Genomic DNA, 24,876 nt, shown 5'->3' on the forward strand with positions numbered 1-24,876 from the left:
AGCATGAAATATTCATGAATATGGAGATGTTTTCCTGCAAATGTTCTCTGACTCTGAGGTTGTAAAGACTAATTTGTCAGATGGAATTGAAGAGTGACACGAGGACTGTCCCAGCTCTGTTTTCATGTTGAAGCTGATCTGGAGAAAAATGTGCTCAACAACGAGCAGAGAAGAAAGCCTGCAGGACTGCTGCTTTCTTCTGCATCCTAAAAACAGCGCCGAAGTCTTTGTAGCCTAGCAACAGCCAATGGTGGATGCAAATTTTGCTCACAAAAACATGCAAGTGCACGTACATTCGTGATCAAATACATAAAGCGAGTGTTTTGTGCACCATAGAGTGGGGCAACTGAACATTTTGTTTTCTGATTTTCTTTTTTTGGTGCTTACTGTTTGGTTGTTGCTGCTGCTCCTGCATTAGTTCATGACTGCGTAACAGTGCCTTTTGACCATTTATCCTATCAAATAGAAACATACAAAATATCAACTCCTCTGTGTGGCGCCTGTGTGGCCTCTTTTTCTTTGTGCCACCTGATCGTTTGAGGTTTTAACCACAACAGCAATGCAGCTTTTTTTAACCATTTCTGTTCAATGAATACATTTCATCAGCAATTTACAGTCGTTTTCCGTTTGGTAGTTTGTTGTAGGCTATATGTTTTCATGGAAACATATATTAAGCATTGAATTTTTCATTCTGAGAAGAGCAGGATTTTCTCTCTTGGTGAAGATGAATGAATGAGTCGTGGCTGAAGTGCTGCAACTCCCCAGTAGCTGCTTGGCCTCTCTCCAGGTAAGCAGATAAAGAAGCTTCTCATAAAGGTGGCTTCTCATGCTGCCTCTCCCTGTCTCTGAACACAGGTACTCCAAGATGTATGACCCTGCCAACTGGCTGGAGATTGACCCGGTTAATGGACGGATTTCCACCATTGCCATCCTTGATCGAGAGTCTCCCTACATCAAGAACAACATGTACAATGTTACTTTCATGGCGTCTGATAATGGTGAGGCACGTTGGCTGTGTTAGCCCCACCCCTCACACAGAGGTGTTTGTGTTCACTTTGGTTCTGTTTCTGCAGTAGTTCTGATTTCACTTAGTCATCTTCTGCAGAGTCTCTGTGAAGCTCCACAGAAACAGCAGCAAGGGAAGCTGTGAGATAATCTTCAGCTGATATTGCAGAGTTCCAGTGAATCACACCCGATATTATTCACACGTTCATCCAGTATATTATCTCTAATGCACTGCAGCTGTTGAATCAGTTGATCAGGAAGGCTTCTCTTGAATCGTTTGCCTGGAAACGTATCATTTGAGCTGCAGACATTCTTCTGTTCTTTAAGCAGCAACTCAACTAGTGTTGCTGAAGTCCATCAGAAATGAAGCCGCATTCTGTCTTCTGCTGCTACTCATATCCTGACATCATATATCCTGAACTGTAATAACCTGAACAAACAGGACTAAATGATCATTACTGCTCAGTTAAGATGATAACTGGGAACTGGCCCTTAAACATAATCCTATCTGTGCGTAGCTTGGGGACTACAGAAGAATTTATATGAGGCTGCACTTCCCACAACATGGAGATTAACATATATATACAAAGACACCAAAGTCAGTTTACAGTAGGATAACACATCACAGCAACACTGAATTAGTGTAACTGATGGACAATGCTGTTGGTGTCATGCACATCAGCTATCCTAATGTAATTACACTTGATTTATGGTAGGATTGCACTGACCTGTCATTGATTTGTAAATGAGATGTTTTCCAGTTTTCCTGTATTTTGTGCATCATAATGCTTTATAGCCGTGGGAATAAGGATTCTCTGTTCAAAGTGGAAGCAGCAGCTCAATCCACCGACTCTCCCCTGTGTGCAGAGAGCCTGCTGTGCTCTGCGCTTCCTGCTCACTGATCGTCCGAGCACACCCCCAGCTAACGAGCATCATCTTTTCACTATGACACATTTCTGCTTTTACGATATATGCTACATCCAGATATCTGCTGAGAGGCATTTTGCTGGTGTTTTCTGACATAACAAACCTTGATTTTCACTTAAAGTTACTTAATATTCTATGCTCCTTTGCAGTTTACATCCTTTAAAAAATGATTTGTTGGGGACAGATTAACAAACCAAATTCAGTTTGACACAGTGCAGCAGGAGTCAAACACCAGAGTGCATGATTAACTAACCCAACTATGACACACTCATGTTTTGAATAACAACAAAACTGTATGGCTTTGAGGCTATGATGTCACCAGCAGTCATATGACAAAACAACATAGTTGTAGTTCCTGTCACTGATGATTTTAAGCATAGAAAAGAATAGAGGTAATGTCTGTAATTGTGTTAAGGGTTCATGTGCTCTGGAACTGTTTTTGTTCTTGTTCTTAATAAGATTTATATTTCCCTTTGAAGCAGGATTGTGTGTAGTATTTCTGAGAAGTCAGTGTCTTATCTGTAGCAGGCAGCCTTAGTTTGAAGAATCTAAAAAGGAATCCAGCCTAGCTCAAAAGCTCCTGAGAACAGGGCTGTTAAAAGAGGATTTTTCTTCAGACTTTATCACTCCACTTCCTACACTGCAGCACATCTGAGTAGCAACACGGTCTGGATGGCTACATGAATGAGTGTTACGGGTTACTATTAATTTTTTCTGAGTGTTAAGTTGTTTCAGCTAAAGCTAAAGCTAGCCTTCCACTAGCTTTAGCTGAACTCACTTACCATGAAACCTTTTGATTCTCCAGAACCTGAATGGTGCAGGTAATTCAGGTAAAACACTGAATACTGATAAGTATAACGCACAACCACACCAAAAAAGAAAGTAGAAGAATATTTTTAAAAAGATGGAAAATGTCCCTTTTAGGGCTTTTGTTTACCTTGTTATGTAGCATGTAGTCTTTAGTTTCCTGTAGTCTTTAGTTTCCTGTAGTCTTTAGTTTCCTGTAGTCTTTAGTTTCATGTAGTCTTTAGTTTCCTGTAGTCTTTAGTTTCATGTAGTCTTTAGTTTCCTGTAGTCTTTAGTTTCCTGTAGTCTTTAGTTTCCTGTAGTCTTTAGTTTCATGTAGTCTTTAGTTTCCTGTAGTCTTTAGTTTCATGTAGTCTTTAGTTTCCTGTAGTCTTTAGTTTCCTGTAGTCTTTAGTTTCATGTAGTCTTTAGTTTCATGTAGTCTTTAGTTTCCTGTAGTCTTTAGTTTCATGTAGTCTTTAGTTTCCTGTAGTCTTTAGTTTCATGTAGTCTTTAGTTTCCTGTAGTCTTTAGTTTCCTGTAGCCTTTAGTTTCCTGTAGTCTTTAGTTTCATGTAGTCTTTAGTTTCCTGTAGTCTTTAGTTTCCTGTAGTCTTTAGTTTCATGTAGTCGTTAGTTTCATGTAGTCTTTAGTTTCCTGTAGTCTTTAGTTTCATGTAGTCTTAAGTTTCATGTAGTCTTTAGTTTCCTGTAGTCTTTAGTTTCATGTAGTCTTTAGTTTCATGTAGTCTTTAGTTTCCTGTAGTCTTTAGTTTCATGTAGTCTTTAGTTTCCTGTAGTCTTTAGTTTCATGTAGTCTTTAGTTTCCTGTAGTCTTTAGTTTCATGTAGTCTTTAGTTTCATGTAGTCTTTAGTTTCCTGTAGTCTTTAGTTTCATGTAGTCTTTAGTTTCCTGTAGTCTTTAGTTTCATGTAGTCTTTAGTTTCATGTAGTCTTTAGTTTCCTGTAGTCTTTAGTTTCATGTAGTCTTTAGTTTCCTGTAGTCTTTAGTTTCATGTAGTCTTTAGTTTCATGTAGTCTTTAGTTTCCTGTAGTCTTTAGTTTCATGTAGTCTTTAGTTTCATGTAGTCTTTAGTTTCCTGTAGTCTTTAGTTTCATGTAGTCTTTAGTTTCATGTAGTCTTTAGTTTCATGTAGTCTTTAGTTTCCTGTAGTCTTTAGTTTCCTGTAGTCTTTAGTTTCATGTCGTCTTTAGTTTCCTGTAGTCTTTAGTTTCATGTAGTCTTTAGTTTCCTGTAGTCTTTAGTTTCCTGTAGTCTTTAGTTTCCTGTAGTCTTTAGTTTCATGTAGTCTTTAGTTTCCTGTAGTCTTTAGTTTCCTGTAGTCTTGGCCTGTCCAGGGTGTACCCCGCCTCTCGCCCAATGACAGCTGGGATAGGCTCCAGCCCCCCCACGACCCGACCGACGGATTAAACGGGTATAGAAAATGGATGGTTTTCATCTTATACTTCAACCTGATCATCAGCCGATGGAAATCAGCTTCACTTCACTGTCGTGCAATGAACATGTTGTTGACTGTATGTTTAATGAACAGTAAAAGATGAAATACTGAACACTCAGTCATTCCTTTTTATTTCTGGTGTTTAGGCATCCCCCAGGCAAGTGGGACAGGCATACTTCAGATGTACCTCCTCGACATTAATGACAACGCACCTCATGTCTTCCCCCCTGAGTTGGAAATGTGTGAGAGGCCAGATCCTAACAGCATCAACATCACTGCGAGTGACCCTGACCTAAGCCCAAATGCTGGACCCTTTGCTTTCGAGCTGGCCAATCATCCATCAGACGTACGTCGAAACTGGACCCTCCATCGCCTCAGTGGTTAGTATGAGACAATATTTTAGAGTTTGCAAGGTTTTCATCATCAACTTTTGTTCATTCTCCTGTTTTTTATTTGTTTCTGCTCAAAAGAAAAAAGCAGAATTCCTTAAAAGATATTACATAAGGTTATTGTAAGACTGCAGCTGCCTCATGACTGTCTCAGACTTCCAACAACTTATAGCAGTGGTTCCCAAACTCTCTCTGCTGGGCCCCCCTTTGGTACATAAGAACATTTTTGGGCTATTGTAATTCCTCCGCTATTGTGTGCAGCTTTTCACACTGTGCCACTCGATAGGCAACTTTATATGAGGCAAATTGCTTTGGCACATTTGGCAATGCTTCATCCTCTGCTTTGCGATTACATGGGATTCCCATCAAAAACTTGTCCCTGCGCCCTTCACTTTGGGAACCACTGACTTCGAGGCATTTCTTAAGTTTTTGAGACTGTTGTCGGAACTCTGCAATTCCAAAGCAGAAATGCTCAGCCATGGTGCTGACAGCTTATTTTGGTCTTTTAGTACATAAAAACACCAGATGAACATGTCACAGAATGTCAAGTGAATTGCTGAATAATTTTGCTGCGAATCTTTTACAGTGGAGTTTTCACGAGAAAATTGAGGTTTTTTTAACACCGAGCTAATTAAAGAGACTGTGTTACTCTCAATGGCCTCTTACTTACACAAATATTATTGCACTTACAAGCAAAGTCATTGTGAAGACCCCCCCCCATTCATGCATACCTGCCCTACATGCAGTTCAGACTTGTGTCCTGCACTAGTGAATGTAAATGTTATTTTTCCAACCTTGTACTGCTATTGTCGCAACTCTTTTAGAAGTGACCAGCGAGCTCATTCAGACGAGAAGCTGAAAGGTTCGGTTGCCAAGCGAAGACATGTCTGAAAAGGCCCAAAAGACAAGATTGGGAAAAACAACTTGACAACACTAATAAATTGATGAGGAATTGTCTTTATTTCATTCAATCCTTTTGTCAAAGGCTCCTTATAATGGCACTACTTCAGTAACTACATAGCTGGTGAAGTGGCAATGCTGACGGCAGCAGCTTCTCTAATAACCATCATTACTACACGTGTGCAGTAGTGGGTAAGTCAGAGTGTCCATAAGAGAGGAATCAGTGTTTCAATGTATCTGCCTTCTCCTCTTCATCTTATCAAATTCTAGGTGACTATGCCCAACTTAGGCTGCGCATTGGCTCTCTGACCAGTGGGATCTATGAGGTTCCCATCATGATCACAGACTCTGGCAACCTGCCCATGTCAAACACATCCGTCCTGAGGGTCAAGGTCTGCCAGTGTGATCACCATGGAGACTGTGTGGACATGGAGAGGATCATCGCAGCCGGACTGGGCACCGGAGCCATCATCGCTATCCTCATCTGTATCATCATATTATTGGGTGAGCCTTTCTCTCTCACACACTCATTGTCAGGGACAAGAACAAAGAAGCAGGGCATTTAGAAAAAAAATATAGAAACAAGAAAACAACGAGTTTCTATGATAGTAACACTTGGGCCCGTAAAACAAGAACAAAACAATCTTCAACTAAGGCACCAACATGGGAAACTCAAGCACTAACTGACCCACCAGGCTGGACATATACTGGCTGATCAGGCCATTCAGACACAATAGGGGGAAATTAGAGACAAACTACTGAAATAAACTACAACAAGAGTGCTAAATTGTAACCTATGAGGAGAAAAAAGATAAACAATCCAACCTCTCCCAGTAAAAGTGGAAAAGAAGAGAAAATCAAAAAACTCCTAGAAAAACCTTAGCCAGCAAACAATAGTTCAGTCGGAGTGAGCAAGAAAACAAACCCTAACACAGGGATGTGAAATACAACTTTAGACCCTTTGTTATGACATGAGCTCTGGTTGACATAAATGGAGCCGTTCAACCAGAATGAATAATCAGGGGTAAAGGGCCTTAGTCAGGTGACCAACAAGCAAATAACAACAATGAAAGAGATCAAGGGTGACGAACCCTATCAAAGCAGTATATCAATTCTCCTGGTTTCATTGTCTCCACTGCTTACTCTTTGCTTTAAATAACGGAGGACATGCAGCAACATGATAGATAGCATTACATTTTTCTGCCTTATTTGCACAAATTATGTAAAAAAAATAAATAATTAGACACCGCACCTAATTGTAGCCCCTTTCACACTGAGACCCGCTACCTTAGCGGGTCCAAATTGCACCTTTGGTGTGTTGGTGACCCGTGTCGCCTGAAGCCGAGTTCAGGGGGCGTGGCCTAGTGGCAGAGCGTCACACGAAACGCATAAAATGCTGGGCGTGTACAATGACGTAGGCACAAGCCATGCGTCGGAGGTAGGGTTAAATACAGAGTGGCTTCCTCCCCAGATGGCGTGGCACATATGTCAAAATATGGCCAGTCCAATCGCCCTCTGCCACTCCTGCCGTTGTGGTCATTAACCGCATGGAACTTCTTTCTCATGGCTTTCAGTTTGTTGGTCACCTGCGTCTTGCGGCGTGGGAAACCGCGCTCTCCCATCTTTCTCGCCAGCCCTTCCAGCAGAGGTCCATCTTTCACCGTCCACCGACATGTGGCGGTAAATAACGTCCTCTGCTCGGAGGCTGAGGAGCTCGCGGACCTCCTTGTCTCCCCAGTTGGCCATCTTCAAAAATGTCTCGAACTTGATGTAAAACAGAGTGAAACTTGTCCTCATCTGTCGCTGTTGTTCTAAATCAGCTGTCCATTCTGTCTTTTAAACTCCTCACGCCACCCCACGCCCACGTCCGACCCGCGTCAATTGCTTTCACATCAAACTCGGCTCGGCAAAAAGACTAGGGTCCGACGCGGGTCGAAAGGCGAGTCGAGTTGACGCGGCAGCCCGGGTCGGCAGTGTGAACGCAACAGCGGACACGCTAAATTCGCGGATTAAATGCGGGTTATTCCTCAGTGTGAAAGGGGCTAATGTTGCAGCAATCCATGGAGTGAGCTCATCTGGATAGTTCTATCATTTATTCTCCATGTTGCAGTCCCCACTCTGCCACCTAGGCCCTTTTTAGGCGAGTCAAAAAACACACTAACATCTGCTAACATCCTTCTTTTGAGTGCAACTTGAAAATGTTTAAACGGCATTCTGTCCCACATCAAATGACTGTAGCAGACAGGGTGTTGTTGGCTCCAGCAATGGGAAAAAACGCTGGGGCACACTCTTATTTTCCATGTGAATGCTGCAGTTGGGGCTACAAGAGTTGAGAACAGCTCACTCTCTCTTTATGGAGGCACACATTTACCGCCTGGAACATCTGACATCAACCATTCAACAAGAGACAAGATTGATGGATCTTACCTGACACTCTCAGCCGCACTTGTGAGGCTGACGTCTGCAGTCCGGTAAAACATAATTACTTAGTCTAATTATATGAGAAATCCAGGCTGATAAGAAATTGCTGTCAAACACAGCCTGTAGGTGGAATTGTAACATGGGTTGTGCGAACTCTGCACAGGGCTTTTTGCTTCATGGGTCCTCACTGTTGGCTCGCTGTAAATCTGATCTAAATCTGATCTATATGTAATCTGTACCTGATTCTTAGGAAATAAACACACCTGACATATGTTACGGTTTGAGGATACTTAAAGTGATTATTCCAAACAGAGTAACTGAAGAACTGAGGGAATCCTCCCCAACTCTGAGATTGTGCTCTGGAACTGAGGTATAATATATGTTTTCATCCCTGAAAACTATACATTAACGCCTGTAAAACAAGACTCCTGAAGCATATTACTGAATGTGTGTCGACATTTCTGCTAAGTGTGTACTAGAGGCACAGCATCACTGTACTGTGTCAGTGTGTGCAGTGAAAATAGTTGGGGTTTCCTACTTCAAATTATTTTTGTTTTGGAGAGCTTCCTGGATTCATCATGATATCCATTTGAGGTACTCTTTGAATGAGGTAGCATAAACTTGGATGTCAAAAAAACTCTAAGGCACTCTCTTATTAAAGATCACTTAAAATGCCCTTATTTTAACACCAACACGTTGCAGCTTGCTCGCCTTCTTCAGGGAGTCAAACAGAGCAGGGATGGAGACTGGAGTCACACTTAAAGGCCTCTGTATGCTTCTCCGTCGCTATCCGCCAATCCGACTCCGTGGTCACGCAGGGGCTGTTAAACCTTTCAAAGTTCCCCGTCGGGCTGTCGGATACTCAAAACAGTTCCCCTCCCGATCAGCAGGCGGCGCTACGTTAGACGACCCAATCTGGCGACGTCTATCGTGAAAGTGGTTGATTGGTTGTTCACCTTCCGGCTCCGTTCCACTCCTCACAGTGAACGATGGCAACCCAGAGAGAAAGACTGTTGTTGGAGTTGGAGCTTGCTGAAATTGAAATGCAAATAATTTTGACCAAATGTTGACCGGCACACAGTAAACTCTTTCAGAAATGGCTGTGTTGTTGTTCTGAGAGGAAGGAGCTCAACCGGAAAAGTGATTCCGGAAATGATGTTGTTAGCCGACCAATCACAACCCTTGCGGTCTCCATCAGTCTCCGTCTCCTCGACGGATAGATAGATAGGAATGTTGGCCAACGCACGCAAGCAATGGAGAGCGTCTCCGGGAGGGTTTCCGACAACGGAGAGGGCTCTCCTTTCACGGACGACTGTAAATCAGGCTTTAGTCGCACAAACAAAGACTCCAGACTTGACTTCAGACTTGCCCTCAATAGACTTGAGACTTGACTTGGACTCGAGGTTTGGGACTCGTAAACAATCTTCATTTCATGAAATTATTGTTTCTGATCTTTATTTCATTCATTCCGATGTATGACAAGGCTGATGGCAGGCTGAGCGCAACATAGCCTACGTCCAACTTCATCAGGCACCTGAAAACGCACAAGGACAGGTCAGCCTCTCTGTGATGTGAACGGGAAACTTTCGCGTATCGACAGGTACCGCTAGCAAGCTAATCAAAGTAAACAGTGTTGTTAACCCCTTAAAGTGATACTCCGGAGTAGATTCAACCTGGGGTCATTTGAACCGTGATATCCAGCCAAGTAGCCCACCCGCAGTTTTTTCGATATTGGCTGAACATCAGCTGAATTACTGAGTTATCCCGAATAGCTTCGTACAAGGGTTAATGGATCCTGGCAGTATCTCCAAAATTACCACACTAAAATCACATGCTATGACACCAAACCCTAACCCTAACCCTACAGCAGGTTTCTTCCTGTTAAAAGGGAGTCGTTTCTCTCCACAGTCGCCTCAGGCACGCTCAGGCCGGGAGATTGGACCGAAAAACAAAAAGTTTTCAGTGCGATCTGTTGGTTTTCTTAGCTAGGAAATTGTTTTTGAATTGGCTCTATATGAACGAATTGGATTATTTTATGAATTATGATTATTATTAATTAATTGAATTCCAATTGGCTTGAATTGGACTTACTATCTAAGTGCCTTGAGATGACATTTGTTGTATTTGGCGCTATATAAATAAAAATGAATTGAATTGAATAGTTTGATGTTTTTGTTCAGTTAAAGTTTTTGTTTTAATAATTTCTTTTTGCACAAGAGGATTTGCTCCTTTTGTGTTAATTGATTGGGGGGGTAGCAGCAGGTGGGAAGCTGCAGAGAAGTGTGTAAGACTACAACTCTGCATCCTGGTCTGAACCCTGGGTTGTCATGTTTTAGGGTGGCAACTAAATTCTTCCATATTTCTAGAAATGAGAGCTGCTCCTTCCAAAGTGGGATGGATGCCGTCTCTCCTCATCAGACCAGGTTTTCTCCAGAAAGATTGCCAGTTATCTCTGTAGCCCACGTTGTTTGCTGGACACCATCTAGACAACCAGCGATTGTAGGACGACATGCGGCTAAACATGTCATCACTGGTCAGATTTGGCAGGGGTCCAGAGAAAACTACGGAGTCCCACATTGTTTTGGCAAAATTACACACCGATGCAACATTAATTTTAGTGACCTCCGATTGGCGTAACCGGGTGTCATTAACGCCGACGTGAATAACTATTTTACCATATTTACGTTTATCCTTAGCCAGCAGTTTTAAATAGGATTCTACGTCGCCCGCTCTGGCCCCTGGAATGCATTTGACTATGGCCGCTGGTGTCTCTAATGCCACGTTTCTGACTATGGAGCTGCCAATTACCAGGGTTTTGTCCTCAGCGGGTGTGTCGCTGAGTGGGGAAAATCTGTTAGAAGCGTGGACAGGTCGATGGTGAACAACGGGCTTGACTTTAGAGCTATGCCTCTTCCTGACAGTCACCCAGCCACGTTGTAATCCTGGCTGCTCAGGTTCTGCTAGGGGGAGGCTAATTGAGCTAGCTACGCTAGGTGGCTCCACACTGGCAAAAGGGACCTGGCTCGCTATCGGTTGATTTTCAACAGTGCAGAGCCGAGCTTCCAATTCAGATAACCTCGCCTCCAAAACTACAAAAAGACTACATTTGTTACATGTACCATTATCGCTAAAGGAGGCAGAGGAGTAACTAAACATCTGACACACAGAGTAGGTGAAAGCAGGAGATGGAGGGAGAGAACCGGTAGCCATGCTACGCTACAGAACCAGACACACCTTTAAAAAGTGAGAATAAAGATTAAAGATCTGTAGGAGTGTGTTAGAACAGAACGGTAAGCCATAGAGTTTAACTATGCAAAATTGTGTAAGTTATAGATCGAAATAAAGTGATTATCAGTACTCCAAGCGGAGCAAGAAATTCCACAGTGCACAAGCAAGGTAACAGGAAGTGATGCAACATATACGTTTATATATAACTGTTTACAAATATAACTCCTCATTCAGGCTTAGAATTTGTGGCCTGTGATCGAAATATACAAAAAGCCTCTCTTTAGTGGAGTTACCTTTGCCTATCTCCTTCTTTAAAAGAAAAGGGGAATATGATCAATCCTAAAGTCTTGTAATGTAGATATTTCACTATTACGGAGATCCAAGAAGTGTCTGGCCAGAAGATAGTTAACATGACCTGCAAAAAAAAAAATAGCATATTTATGTTCTTCTAGTATATCTGTAGATGTAACAAAAACTTGGCATCTTAGACAGTCTAGTCTGTAGATGATAAAAGACATTTTGCCATTTATAAAATGCTTAATTGTAAACTCCATCCATCCATCATCCATCCATCATCCATCCATCCATCCATCCATCCACCCATCCATCATCCATCCATCATCCATCCATCCATCATCCATCCATCCATCCATCCATCCATCATCCATCCATCCATCCATCCATCCATCAATCCATCCATCCATCCATCATCCATCCATCCATCCATCCATCCATCCATCCATCCATCCATCATCCATCCATCATCCATCCATTCATCCATCATCCATCCACCATCCATCCATTCATTCATCATCCACCATCATCCATCCATCCATCCATCCATCCATCCATCCATCCATCCATCCATCCATCATCCATCCATCATCCATCCATCCATCCATCCATCCATCCATCCATCCATCCATCCATCCATCATCCATCCATCCATCCATTCATCATCCACCATCATCCATCCATCCATCTATCCATCCATCCATCCATCCATCCATCCATCCATCCATCCATCCATCCATCATCTTCCGCTTCTCCGGGGATCAATCATTTAGTAGGAGTTGACACAATTGCTGAATTTCCAGAAAAACTTCAGGTTTTAGGGGTTCTTTCTGAAATCGCCCATAGGTTTTACAGGCATTCTTTTCCAGGCGTCTTAGGTCTAAATGGGTTAAATAAAACACTTCCGGGCTTTGACCAATATGTTAAGTGCAACACCAGAAATGAGAGACTTCTGGATAAATGTTATGGCAATGTTAAGCAGGCATACACTGCCAAAGCCAGACCACCACTTAAAGACTCGGATCCCAACGTAATTCACCTGCTCCCCACATACCGCTCTGTCTTTAAATCAACTAAACCTGAAATACACACAGTCAAGTTATGGACAAGTGAAAAATCTGAGGAATTAAAGGGCTGTTTCCTCAGCACTGACTGGGACGTTTTCCTTAAAGACGCTGACATAGACATTGCGACGGAATCCATCACTGATTATATCAATTTCTGTATTGATACTGTCATACCGTCCAAAACTGTTAAACGGTATCCCAACAACAAACCGTATTTTAATAAGGATATTAACGAGTGTATCAAAAGGAAAAGAGCTGCTTTTAAGGTGGGGGATAAGGTGGAAATTCGCGCGGCCCAAAAGGATTTGAACTTTCACATAAGCACAGCGCGTCGGCAACACAAGGAGCATGCGGAACAAGACCTGGCAGAATGCAATGGAAAGAAGCTGTGGGACTCGATCAGACAAATGACAAATATGACTGCAAAAAGGAAGCCCTTGTCTGCTCTGAATGAAAGTGTTAGGGCAAACGAACTGAATAATTTCTATATGCGTTTTAATGTGGATAATAGTGCAGAATGTGCAGAGGTTTTGGAAAATGTAATATGTGATATGAATGCGCACAGGATTGAAATTAAGCTGGATACTGTAGTTAAAACTTTTAAAGGTATAAACACTAAAAAGGCAACAGGGCCAGATGGTCTGTCTGCCTTTATCCTGAAGTCGTTTGCAGACGAATTATCTCCAGTTTGGCAAAAATTATTTCAACTATCTATTGACTCCCACATTATTCCAAAGTTATGGAAGACTTCCATCATTTTACCGATTCCTAAAAAGGCTAGTCCTCAAGAGGATAATGACTACCGGCCCGTGGCCCTCACCTCAAACGTTTTTAAATCCTTTGAGAAAATAATGATCGGAAAACTTCGCACAGACGTGCAACCAGCTCTTGATACATATCAGTTTGCCTACACTGAGAACCGCAGCACAGGAGATGCCATAGCAACAATAATGCATCTGGTGCTTAAACATCTTGAAAACCCCGCAGGTTATGCCAGACTTCTTTTTGTTGATATTAGTTCCGCTTTTAAATCTTATCCAGCCACACATTCTTCTTGAAAAATTAACTCAGCTGAATGTTAACCCGTTTTTAATTAGGTGGTATTATTCTTTTTTATCAAATAGGCCACAACAGGTCAAGTTCAATTTTACTTTGTCTGATATAACCTCCTGCAGTATTGGCGCGCCCCAAGGTTGCGTCAGCTCACCATTTTTGTTTACGCTATACACTAACGACTGTGTCAGTTCTGGGCCAAATCAATACATTGTCAAATTCTCAGATGATACTGTTATTCTTAGCCTGCTCACTAAACATGATGATTTGAACATTCACCAAACAGCAATAGATACGTTTGTTAATTGGTGTGATTCACACTTCCTACATATTAATGCAAAAAAAACAGTAGAGATGGTGTTCAATCCTAAATCCCTCTGTGGCCAGGGTACAGTGGCTGTACATGGCCAGGCTATTGATCAGGTGAACACTTTTAAGTACCTGGGGGTGCATGTAGACAGCGATCTCAGCTGGCGTACCCAGGTGACCAATGTCTGTGCCAGAATACACCAGCGTCTACATTTTCTGTGCAGACTTCGAGTCTTTGGAGTATGTAAAAACATCATGTTAATCTTCTACAGAGCCACGATAGAGTCTGTTCTCCGTTATGGGATTACCTGCTGGTTTGGCAATCTCACGGTAAAACACAGGGCAGAAATCTCAAGCCTCATTAAAACAGCAGGCAGGATTATGGGGGTGATGGGACAGGGGCAGTGGGTTAGGACATCCAATGTTTCTGAGCCTGTACTTTACAATTTTATGGTTGTCTGTTTTGTCTGTTGGTGTTGTCCTCTTATGTGTTTTTATGGTGCTGTAACCTCCCTGTCTCCGAGACAAATTTCTCCCTTGTGGAGACTAATGAAGAAACCTAACCTAACCTAACCTAACCTAAAAGCTGCATAAGAGATTCCTACCCATAATGGGTGGGTGGCTCTAGATATTCCTTTTCCATAGTAAGACCATATTCTGAGAAAAAACCTCTATCTTGCAGTCCCTTATGCCCCAGAATCACTGGAGGAGGCAACATTCTGACTCTGAAGGAAGCATTAACGACCGCCCCTACGTCAGAGGCACGGGGGGCTTCTGAAATAACACTCAACTATTGGTTTGCTAAATTGTTTACACAGGTGTCAGGTATCATCCCTGGAAATGCCAGTATACAGAACATTGGATTGTAAGAGGGTGAAAAGCATTACTCACTTCACCTGTCAGAGATCATAATGTTATCACTGATCAGAGTACATAGCAGAAAAAAGAAATATTAAAGTATCAGTTTTCTCAAATATTTTGGAGCCCTAAAGGTAAAGTGGCCAAAAGCCAACTAGAAAAAGCCGTTCCTGCAAAACATCAATGAGAATGCTGACAAGCTGAACGAGGACAACTGAAGATGCTAAAGAAGCTGAAAATAGGGAAATTCAGTTCCTGTAGTCTTAGCAGGACTGAAAAGTATTTGTGGAAGGACCTGGAGCTAAATGAAAGCAGAAAACTACTGAAAAAATGCAGAAAAATGTGACAAGGTTCAGCAGGGCTGAAGGTGCAAAGGTTGAATTAGTATCCAGAACCTTGACCTTAAATGTCAAAGGTTAAACAAATCAGCTGAGTTTTCAATGGAAAAAAGGATTCAAAGATGTGAAATGAAATGAAGACATACAGATTAGCAACATGGTTTAAGTCACAGCAGTTCATTTTCCATCAAGTGGAAGCGACTTTAAGTGTCAGGAGCAAACATTTCATTTAAAGGGTACGGATTTAGTTGAGCTGTGCACTGGATGAGGCCAACATGACGCCTCCTATGTCAAAGGAAACCAAAAGTTTTACTTCTGTGTGTCAGTGGGTGTGTATCTGTTGCAATGTGCTGCTGTGTTTCACCTCAAAATATTATTTCAAATTTCTTTATTAGGATAAACCCCTTGAGGTGAATCACCTCGTTTTCAAGGAGGTCCCAAGAAAACAAATAACAAACAAGTACAACATACAAACAACATTCACACACATACATCGGAAGAAATAACCAAGAAAATACAAACATTCAGCCTAAGCATACAGCACATGGTAATACATTATAGGCAGTTACATTGAATGCATATCATGGGTAAAGTAAAGTAAAATAAAATAAAGTAGCTGTACTATATATACAAAATCATAACAATAAAGACTTAGAAATAAAGACTTAGAAATGGGCAAAAGGTGAGTCATCTCATGAGGAGATGGTGAAATAAGATGGAGCCTCAACAACCCTTAAACAATAAAGTACTTCAGGTCATACAAGAACATTCAACCTTGAGGTGAGACGACAATGCACGCTTGAACAAAGTCAGAGTAGGGAGAGATCTGATGGTAGCAGGTAAGTTATTCCAATCAGCAGGAGCTTTAAATTTGAAGGCTCTTTTGCCGATGGCCTTTTTAACTAGAGGAACGGTGAAGAAGAGCTGAGAGGTATGTCTAACTTTGTGGGTTGATGTAAAACGAAAGAGATACTGTTTCAAATATGGGGGAAAATTAAAGTTGAAACTTTTATAAATGAACTCAAGCCAGTGCAAATGTCTTCTCAAGTCAGGAGAAGGGAGATTGAGGTTTAGGTACAGTGCACAGTGGTGTGTATGGAAATCACAACCGAGAATAAATCTACACATTCTATTGTAAGCAATGTGTAGCGGGGCTAGAACAGATTTCGGAGCATTGAGATAAACAACGTCACAATAGTCTAATAAGGGAAATAGCAGTTGAGTAGCAAGTTTTTTCCTAACTTTTAAGGTAAAACAGTGACGAGAGCGGTAAAGAGTACCGAGACCAAAGTTTACTTTATGCAGTATATGATCAATATGAGGTTTGAATGAAAGGTTAGAGTCAAGCCATACCCCTAAATATTTAAAACTGTCAACTCTATGCAGAATTGTACCATCATTACAAGAAATATCAGATGAGCCTGTCATAGATTTGAGTTTATGTCGGGTACCAAAGATCATAGAGAAGGATTTTGTTTTGTTCAAAAGTAACTTGTTCTGGAATAGCCAGTCTTGCAGGAGGGTGAAATCTGACTGGAGTGAAACTTGAATTTGTGAGAGATTTGGTTTTGATGTGTAAATAACAGTATCATCTGCATATAGATGAACATTACAGTTTTGAAAAATGGAGGGCAAATTGTTTGTATAAATGGTGAAAAGTAGTGGTCCAAGTGTGGAACCCTGAGGTACTCCACTATGCTGTGTGAGGAGGTCAGAACTTTTCCCATTCAAAATAACACACTGTTTTCGATTATGTAAATATGAACTAGTAGCTGTAGAATGATTTGGTCTAAAACCAGATTGAAGGGGTGTGAGAATGTTGTTAATACTAAGGTATAGTGAAAGTTGGTTAAAGATGATTTTTTTTCAAATATTTTGGCAACAGAGCATAGGATGGAGATAGGCCTGTAATTATTGCAATCAAGCTGATCACCACTTTTATGGAGAGGAATAATACGTGCATATTTCCAGATAAGTGGTAGTTCGCTGGAGACTAGCGACAGGTTGAATAAATCAGTAAGAGGGTACATAATGATATTGGCGGCTGGTTTGAGAAAACGATTTTCAACCCCATCAAGTCCAGCACCACTGCTTACCTTAAATTCACAAATTACTTTCTGCACTTCAGTTGGTCGTATTTTCCGAAAGGAAAAAGAACTGGTACAAGGTGGTATATTACCAGGAGAACTGGTAGTCGGTTGACTGTCAGGGAGAAGCGAGGAGCAGACAGACGAGAAATGATTGTTAAAGACCTGGGAAATAGATAGTGGATCATGTAGAATATTGCCTTCAAGCTTAATTTGATTAATTTGATTAATTGAATGTTTTTCAGAGATGTTAGTAATTGTTTTAATTTTTCTCCAGAATTCTTTGGGATTTTTAAAGTCACCAGTCAGGCATTCTCTGTAGTAAATAGCTTTGGCATTAGAAGTTTTAGTTTTGCTTAGATTTCTCAGTTTTCTATATATTTCCCAGTCAGCATTGTCTCTTGTCTGACGGTATGTTGTCCATGCTTTGTTCCTTTTCCTAAAGAGGTCAATAAGGTCAGGACTGATCCAGGGGAGATGTCTACCCTTTACCTTAATAGTTTTACACGGTGCATGTTTATCTACTACTTTTGTGAACTCGGAGAGGAAAAAATCCCATGCATCTTGAACATAAGGTATTAACTGAAATCTGTCCCAGTTAATAGCAAGTAAATCATTCATAAATAAGTCAAGATTCAGTTTTTTATATTGTCTGATACTAATCAACTTAGGGAGCACTTTCGGAATTTTAATTTTCCACAGACAGTAAACAATACAGTGGTCACTGAAACAGTCTGACATGATACCAGACTTGGAAAATCTGTCAGGATGAGAAGCCAGTATCCAGTCAAGAAGAGATTGAGACCGGGGTGTAATACGAGTAGGCTCTTTGATAAGTTGAGTTAGGTTTAGATTATTTAGTAGATTTTTTTCTTTAGAGCATGATTTATCGAGCCAATTTTTGTTAAAGTCACCAAGTATTATTAGTTCGTCTTTCTGAGCAATAGAATTGATGGTGGAAATTATATTATTAAAGGAATCAGCAGGGGATGATGGTGGTCTATATACACTTCCAATGATCAGTCGCTTGTTTTCATGCAGTGTGATTTTAACAAAAATACATTCAAAAAGATAAGCCTCAACAGGGGGAGTAATCAATTCAGAAGCAAGCTCTGCTAACACAAAAATGGCCACACCTCCACCCAATGAGACTCTGTCAGATCTGTATAAATTGTAATTTGTCAAATTAATTTCATTATTTGATATGTGACTGCCTAGCCAGGTCTCCGAAAGTGTGATAATGTGTGGCTTATGCATATTGACCCACACACGAAGCTGGTTAATTTTTGACACCAAACTCCTGATATTAAGATGAATAATTTTTAATCCTTTTGCCTCATTCATAAGGTTTCAGTAACATAGGAAATAGCAGTGTTTTGTGAGTACAGCATTTGTAGGCTAAGGTCAAACTAGATGCAAGGCTGAAGTGTATTTTCGATTTAATTAATAGGCAGAAATCACAATCCCATTCATACAAGCACACACAGCAGCAACAAAAACAACAACAAAAACAACAAAAACAAACAAACATTCCCCACAAAAGTCCCATCAGGCCCAGGGGCTGGTCCCCAGGCAGTCTCATGAGTGAACAAACTAGCCAGAGATAAAGTTTACAAAAGAAATAAAATAAAAACAGATAAAGTAAATAAACAAACAGACTTAGGAGAAACTTGAAACTCGAGTCTGCATTCAGTTAAATAAATGTGTAGCTGAGAGAGGAGTATCACCTCCCACTACTGACAACGCAAGTCACGTGAGGCAGTTTAGCCAACGGCAAGTCCACATTATTCTGACGTCAGATAGAAACAAGGAAGTAAACAAAGACAAGCATGGACTAATATGACATACCAGTAGCTGTTGAGTTCGGTTCGGACATGAAAGCCGCTTCAGCAGATGTTTGTGGGTCTATTTGTGTCTTTGGAATGTCCAATGATGTGAGCATGTATGTGTCTCTGTGTCACAGTAATGAGGAGTTGAGATTGCTTAGATGTGTGTAAATGTCGCAACGTGGGTGCGAAAGGGCTCTAATGCAGGACACACAAAGAGATCGGTTATACATGTCTCTAATATTACTTTGAATTAAAGGTAGTGAGGGTATCTTCAATCTTGGGTGCTAGAGACTGTGAGTCTGGAATACACAAGGTCCTAGTCCTACTCCACCTGAGAGTTACTTGAAGGCGTGAGCACAACAGGATATCTCCAAGAGCACCAGGGAATTGGGTTTGTGGCAAAAGAGAAGAGAGCACAGAAGACCGTGGCTTACTGTGACTAAGAAGGCCTTGATCCCGCTATTCTACTGAGTAGTTTAACAATTAGGCGGAAGGAGAGTCCAGGTTAAATACTGCTGAGGATGAAAGATGATGCACTCAGACTTTGGGTGAAACCTCTCCATTTTGTGGAAAAACTGGAACTCCAGCTGTCCCAGTTTTACACCATAGGAACAACAAAAAAAAGCCAAAAGCTTTTGTTTGGAACAAAAGCCATATAGTTATTGAGAGGACACATTTTCCTGCATTTTGATTAAAAAGATAGTGGACACAAGTTAAAACCTTTTTTTCTAAAGAATCGTTCTGGCCTCCGCATTCAGTTGGAGCCTCCACTCTACCCATGAACATTTCCGTCTCATTGAAATGTATTGTAAACCCATAAATGTCCAAAATAAAATGACTAAAACTTCAAATGTACTTAAGATTTTAAAAAGCTAAAATATACAGTAACAGCTCAATGTCTTGTGAGGCTTTTAAAGTTTGAACGGTGTCTCTGGCTGAAAGTATGCTGACGCAGTGAGGTTTGAAAGAGCAGAAAGTTTCTGAAGGGTTTGAAGTGTTTTGCATTCAATTCAATGAATTTAAAAGAATTTTTCATGGCAGTCTCACAATAAGAACCTGTATGACTCAAATAAAGTATGACCTGTTTAATACAGGCCTTACAGTCAAACATGTTGATGGCAGCATCAAGCTGTGGGGATGGAAGAATGACCTGTCTTCCTGCAGGCTGCACAATGTTTTTACTAAATGTAATTTCATCTTCATTCTTCACATTTTTATTTTATGGGCTGTTCAATTAAATTAAATTCAGTTTATTTATATTATCACAACACATGTCATCTCAAGGCACTTCTATGATACATCCAATTCATTGTAATCAAATCCAATTAAATCCAATTCATTCAATTAGATTAGATTAGATTGTACTTTATTCATCCCACGACGGGGAAATTCACTTGCCACAGCAGCAACACAGCAGCAACAACAGACATGAACAAGAAATTAAAAAAAAGAGAAAAAGCAAGTACTATAAAGTAAAGTGACCAAAAAGTAAAGTGACATAGTATATATATCATTGCACATTGTGAAGTTGAAATTAATAAAACAAAGAAATACAGATAAAGTGAAATCCCTATGTGAGTGGTGGATTGTCATGGAAGGCAACAACATGATCAGTGTGTTGAAAAGTCTGACAGCAGCTGGGATGAAGGACCTGCGGAAGCTCTTTGAACTGGATGTTGTGCTGCTCCTTGAACATCCTGCACATCCCCCTGTGTCCTGCTCTGCCAGGACAGATGATGTAAGAGGAGGAGGGGGTGCCCTGCGTTTCTCGGTTGATGGTGGTCGCTGGAGTCCTGGCTGGGATAGAGACATCCTTTGGAGACCTTGGGTGATGTGGAGTAAAGGGTCTGGTGAGGGGGGAGGGCTGGGGGTTGTTTGCCTCGCTGCTGTGTCCTTCAGTCTAATCTGTACAGTCATGTTTGGGTTTGCCGTCCCAACAGCATGACGTAAGTGTGCACCAAGTAATCTGCATCCAGTTCGATTGGGATGCACGCCATCAGGTCTGAAACGCTCCTTACAGTTCCAAAAGATATTAAAGTTATCAATGAACTTAATCCCATGGGCGATGCATGCATTTGACAACCATGTGTTCAGGCCAAGAAGTCTGCTGAAAAGTTCAATTCCTTTATCCACAGTAGGAATGGGGCCTGAAATGGAGACCCGGTGTGCTCCATAGTGACACAGTCTCTCCAACAGCAGAGAAAAATCCTTCTTCAGGATCTCAGAGCCACTCTTCCTTCTCAGAATATCTAAAGACCCTGTGTGGACAATGATCCTCGTGCCATCTGGAGGAGTAGACAGAATGGTCGGCAAAATATCTATCAGTTCCCTGACTGATGTATCAGAAAAAGTTATATTTTCCGTCTTTGCCATTCTGACATGCTGTGTTATAGAGTCCCCGATTAGAATGGTGTCTATTGCTTTTTGTGTGGAGGTGTCGATCACTTCTGTAGTCCTCACCTTGGTTGTGGGATTTGGGCTTCTCCTGATGATCTGGTTAGCCCTTGGCTGAGGTTTGGGGCCATTTCTCTTGTTTTCATTCATGTTTGGGTTACATTCATCATCACACACTCTATTTAAAATCAACAAATCGTATTTATTATGCAATAGAACTTCAGGTGGCGGAGTGAGTGCTGGAGATTTAGGTTTCGTACTGGGTTTACCTCTGCGACGGACAACATGAGACCAGATCCTGGCTGGGGTTGATGATTTGGGTTTGGCACCAACACTGTTCCAGTCGGACCGTCCGGTTTGGGAGCTTATCCAGATATTCCAATGTCATTTGGACAGATCCAGGGAAGTGTGTCAGCCAGGGCTGCAGTGTGAGATTCCACATCAGCTGTGATCCCGTGTAGAAAGATCTGAGTTAGTCCTTTGGCACATGAAGGCTCCACAGCCTGCACAGGAGCTATAATAAGCCGCTTTCGGACTGTAGGAACCTTTGGCAGTTCTAATAACCTTTTAATCCGCGGGGCCGTTTTCTCCCGTGTTCGGACATACAGGAACTCGGGGCTTTCTCCCTTAGTTCCTATAACTATTTAGCTCTTTCTCCGAGGTCGGGTCTTTTCATGGTTCTATAGAACGAATCTAACGGAGGTGTGTGGTGGTCGGTAGCTACGCCCCATGTCATGCTATCACGGCTGAAATGTTTCCTCATACACGGACACAACCGGCGGGTGTTTAATAAGTTAAACTTACACTGGTCTCATTTGTCTGCAGCGCTCTGCTCTCCTTTCTTCCTTCATGAAATGAAAAACTCTCTGTGAGCTTTTCCAGCCTCGATATTAGACGCGTGATGTGATCGTCCATGATTAATATCACCATCATGCAGACCATAAACACGGTGGCCTCCCTGCTCTCCATATTAGCTTCTTGGTGGTGTTTTTTCTACTCTCCTTACTTTTACCGTTTTGCTTTGTGTTTGAATGTAGCGCTAAACGGCTAACGGCTAACACGTCACTGAAGCAGACGGCTGCGCGCGGCGCATCAGTCCCTATCAGGTCCCGACTGAAACAGTTCCGCAGGGGAAGGATAGTTATCAGAACGAAATTCGAGGAGGGTAGTTCTGATAACTACTTTCTTAGAACGGTCTGTCCGAAAGCGGCTATAGAGTCAATAAATTCCTTGTTCTTACGAATGTCTTGCAGCGTTTCAATTCTCTTCTGGAGCTGTGTTATCCTAACAAAGAGTTGCTCACACTGTGTGCAACTCACTGATACTGTCAGGATCTGTGTTTTTGGACACCTTGTTCTCTCCTGTATTTTTGGTTTTCCCTGGTTAATTAGCCCCAGATGTTTTGAGTTCCCTTGATTACCCTCATGTGTATTTAAGTTCAGTTCTGTCCCTTGTTCCCTGTCGGATTATTGTATGTCTCTGGCTCAGTTCGGTGTATGTTTGCTCCCTTTTCCTTGGATTATTGTTAATAAAATACATTCCTTTTCCACAACGAGGAGTTTCCTGTCGCTTTTGGATCCTACTCACCCACACTCCGTGACAGAATAATCCGACCAAAGATGGATCCAGCAGCAGGACCAGGACAGATTACTCTTTTTGAGTACTTTCGCCGGGAGGCAATAAGGTACGAGCGCCGCGTGGAGAAGGAGGCAGCGCTCACCTTTCTGGGGCACCCGGCTGGCGATCGTGCCTCCCGGGTGTGGCCCCCGGCGATATTGGGACTGTCCACCTCCTCAGAACCGGCCGTCCTTGGGACGAGGAGGACGCCGGTCTGGTCGACGCTCGGCAGAGGCATCTGCAGTGGGTGATGCCTCCCAGGTCCTACGGGAGGGTCACCTCGCCAACGGCAAGAGATCTCGGGGAAACGCTCCCCACTGTTCCCGGGGAGGTTCCAGTGCTCCTCGCCAGGGGGTCCCTGCCGCCGCCACAGCCCCGCGCCGCCTAAAGACCCCAGAGCCCGCTCCTCGTCAGCTCCGAGCACCTGAGCCCGTTCCTCGTCAGCTCCGAGCACCAGAGCCCGTTCCTCGTCAGCTCCGAGCACCAGAGCCCCGCCTGACTGCACCTGCTCCAGCTCCTCGTTATCAGGCTGCACCTGAGCTGGAGGTGAGCTCAGGGAAGCCGCAGGAACTGCTCGGCCTGTCAGCTTTCCTCTTGGGCGTCCTCCTGCAGCTCCTGGAGGAGCCTCAGCCGCTGCCGCCGCCTACGCCGAGCTTCAGCGCTTCCAAGTCGCCTCTGCCTACGCCGAGCTCCCACGCCTCCACGTCGCCTCTGCCTACGCCGAGCTCCCACGCCTCCAAGTCGCCTCTGCCTACGCCGAGCTCCCACGCCTCCAAGTCGCCTCTGCCTACGCCGAGCTCCCACGCCTCCAAGTCGCCTCTGCCTACGCCGAGCTCCAGCGTTCCCTCGTCACCGCAGCTCCGGGGTTCTGTCCCTTGTTCCCTGTCGGATTATTGTATGTCTCTGGCTCAGTTCGGTGTATGTTTGCTTCCTTTTCCTTGGATTATTATTAATAAAATACATTCCTTTTCCACAACGAGGAGTTTCCTGTCGCTTTTGGATCCTACTCACCCACACTCCGTGACAGATACTACAGGGTTAGGAGACATTGTTCTGTCCGATTCGCTTTGTAAAGAGAGGGCTAATACCGTTTACAGATATACAATTAAAAGAAAAAGAATAAGATTATATCCAAGACTTGTGGAGAGAAGTAGAATGATTTAAAAGCGAGTAAAGCAATAAGCAGCAGGAGGAAGCAGAGACACGTCTGCACTCTTCAATTCATTTTTATTTATATAGCGCCAAATATAACAAATGTCATCTCAAGGCACTTAGATAATAAGTCCAATTCAAGCCAATTGGAATTCAATTAATTGTAATCATAATTATTCATAAAATAATCCAATTCGTTCATATAGAGCCAATTCAAAAACAATTTCCTAGCTAAGGAAACCAACAGATTGCACTGAAAACTTTTTGTTTTTCGGTCCAATCTCCCGGCCTGAGCGTGCCTGAGGCGACTGTGGAGAGAAACGACTCCCTTTTAACAGGAAGAAACCTCTGGCAGAACCAGAACCAGGAAGGGTGGCCATCCGCCTCGACCAGCTGGGGTTTGAGAAGACAGAAAGGGGGGGGGGGGGATATCTGTTGGAACAGGGAAACACGAGTTAATGACCACAATAATATCACATATACATAAAGAGAGTAAAGTGAGGAAAGGTGTGACAGATGAGGCCCCCCAGCAGTCTGGGCCTATAGCAGCTTAACTATGGGATGTTTCAGGATCACCTGAGCCATCCCTATTCAAGGTAAACACAAGAAACTTGTGCTAACGAAAAAATAAATAATAAAATAAAGGACCAGACTCAGTGAGTAATTCCCTATACTCCCTATATAGATCTGCTCCTCACACCACAACAACCATCTTTTTACAGCCACAAGCTACCTCAGCCTCTCACCAACTGCACACCAGTCA

General features: G+C 42.4%; 1 protein-coding gene across 2 annotated transcripts in view; it reads left to right on the forward strand.

The window, feature by feature from the left end:
• LOC142400024 (cadherin-2-like) overlaps positions 1-24,876 on the forward strand; it is a 208,287-nt gene that overhangs the window by 145,992 nt on the left and 37,419 nt on the right. The window contains exons 11-14 of one of the 2 annotated variants that reach the window (XM_075484584.1): positions 856-998; positions 4,324-4,557; positions 5,737-5,970; positions 22,904-23,108. In XM_075484584.1, the coding sequence (XP_075340699.1) occupies positions 856-998; positions 4,324-4,557; positions 5,737-5,970; positions 22,904-22,944 (652 nt within the window). In that variant the 3' untranslated portion in view covers positions 22,945-23,108. Of the gene's footprint in view, positions 1-855; positions 999-4,323; positions 4,558-5,736; positions 5,971-22,903; positions 23,109-24,876 lie in introns of those variants that run through there. The other variant, XM_075484583.1, reaches the window with a different exon arrangement.

Source organism: Odontesthes bonariensis, chromosome 15 (genome assembly GCF_027942865.1).
Source record: "Odontesthes bonariensis isolate fOdoBon6 chromosome 15, fOdoBon6.hap1, whole genome shotgun sequence".
Lineage (NCBI taxonomy): Eukaryota > Metazoa > Chordata > Actinopteri > Atheriniformes > Atherinopsidae > Odontesthes > Odontesthes bonariensis.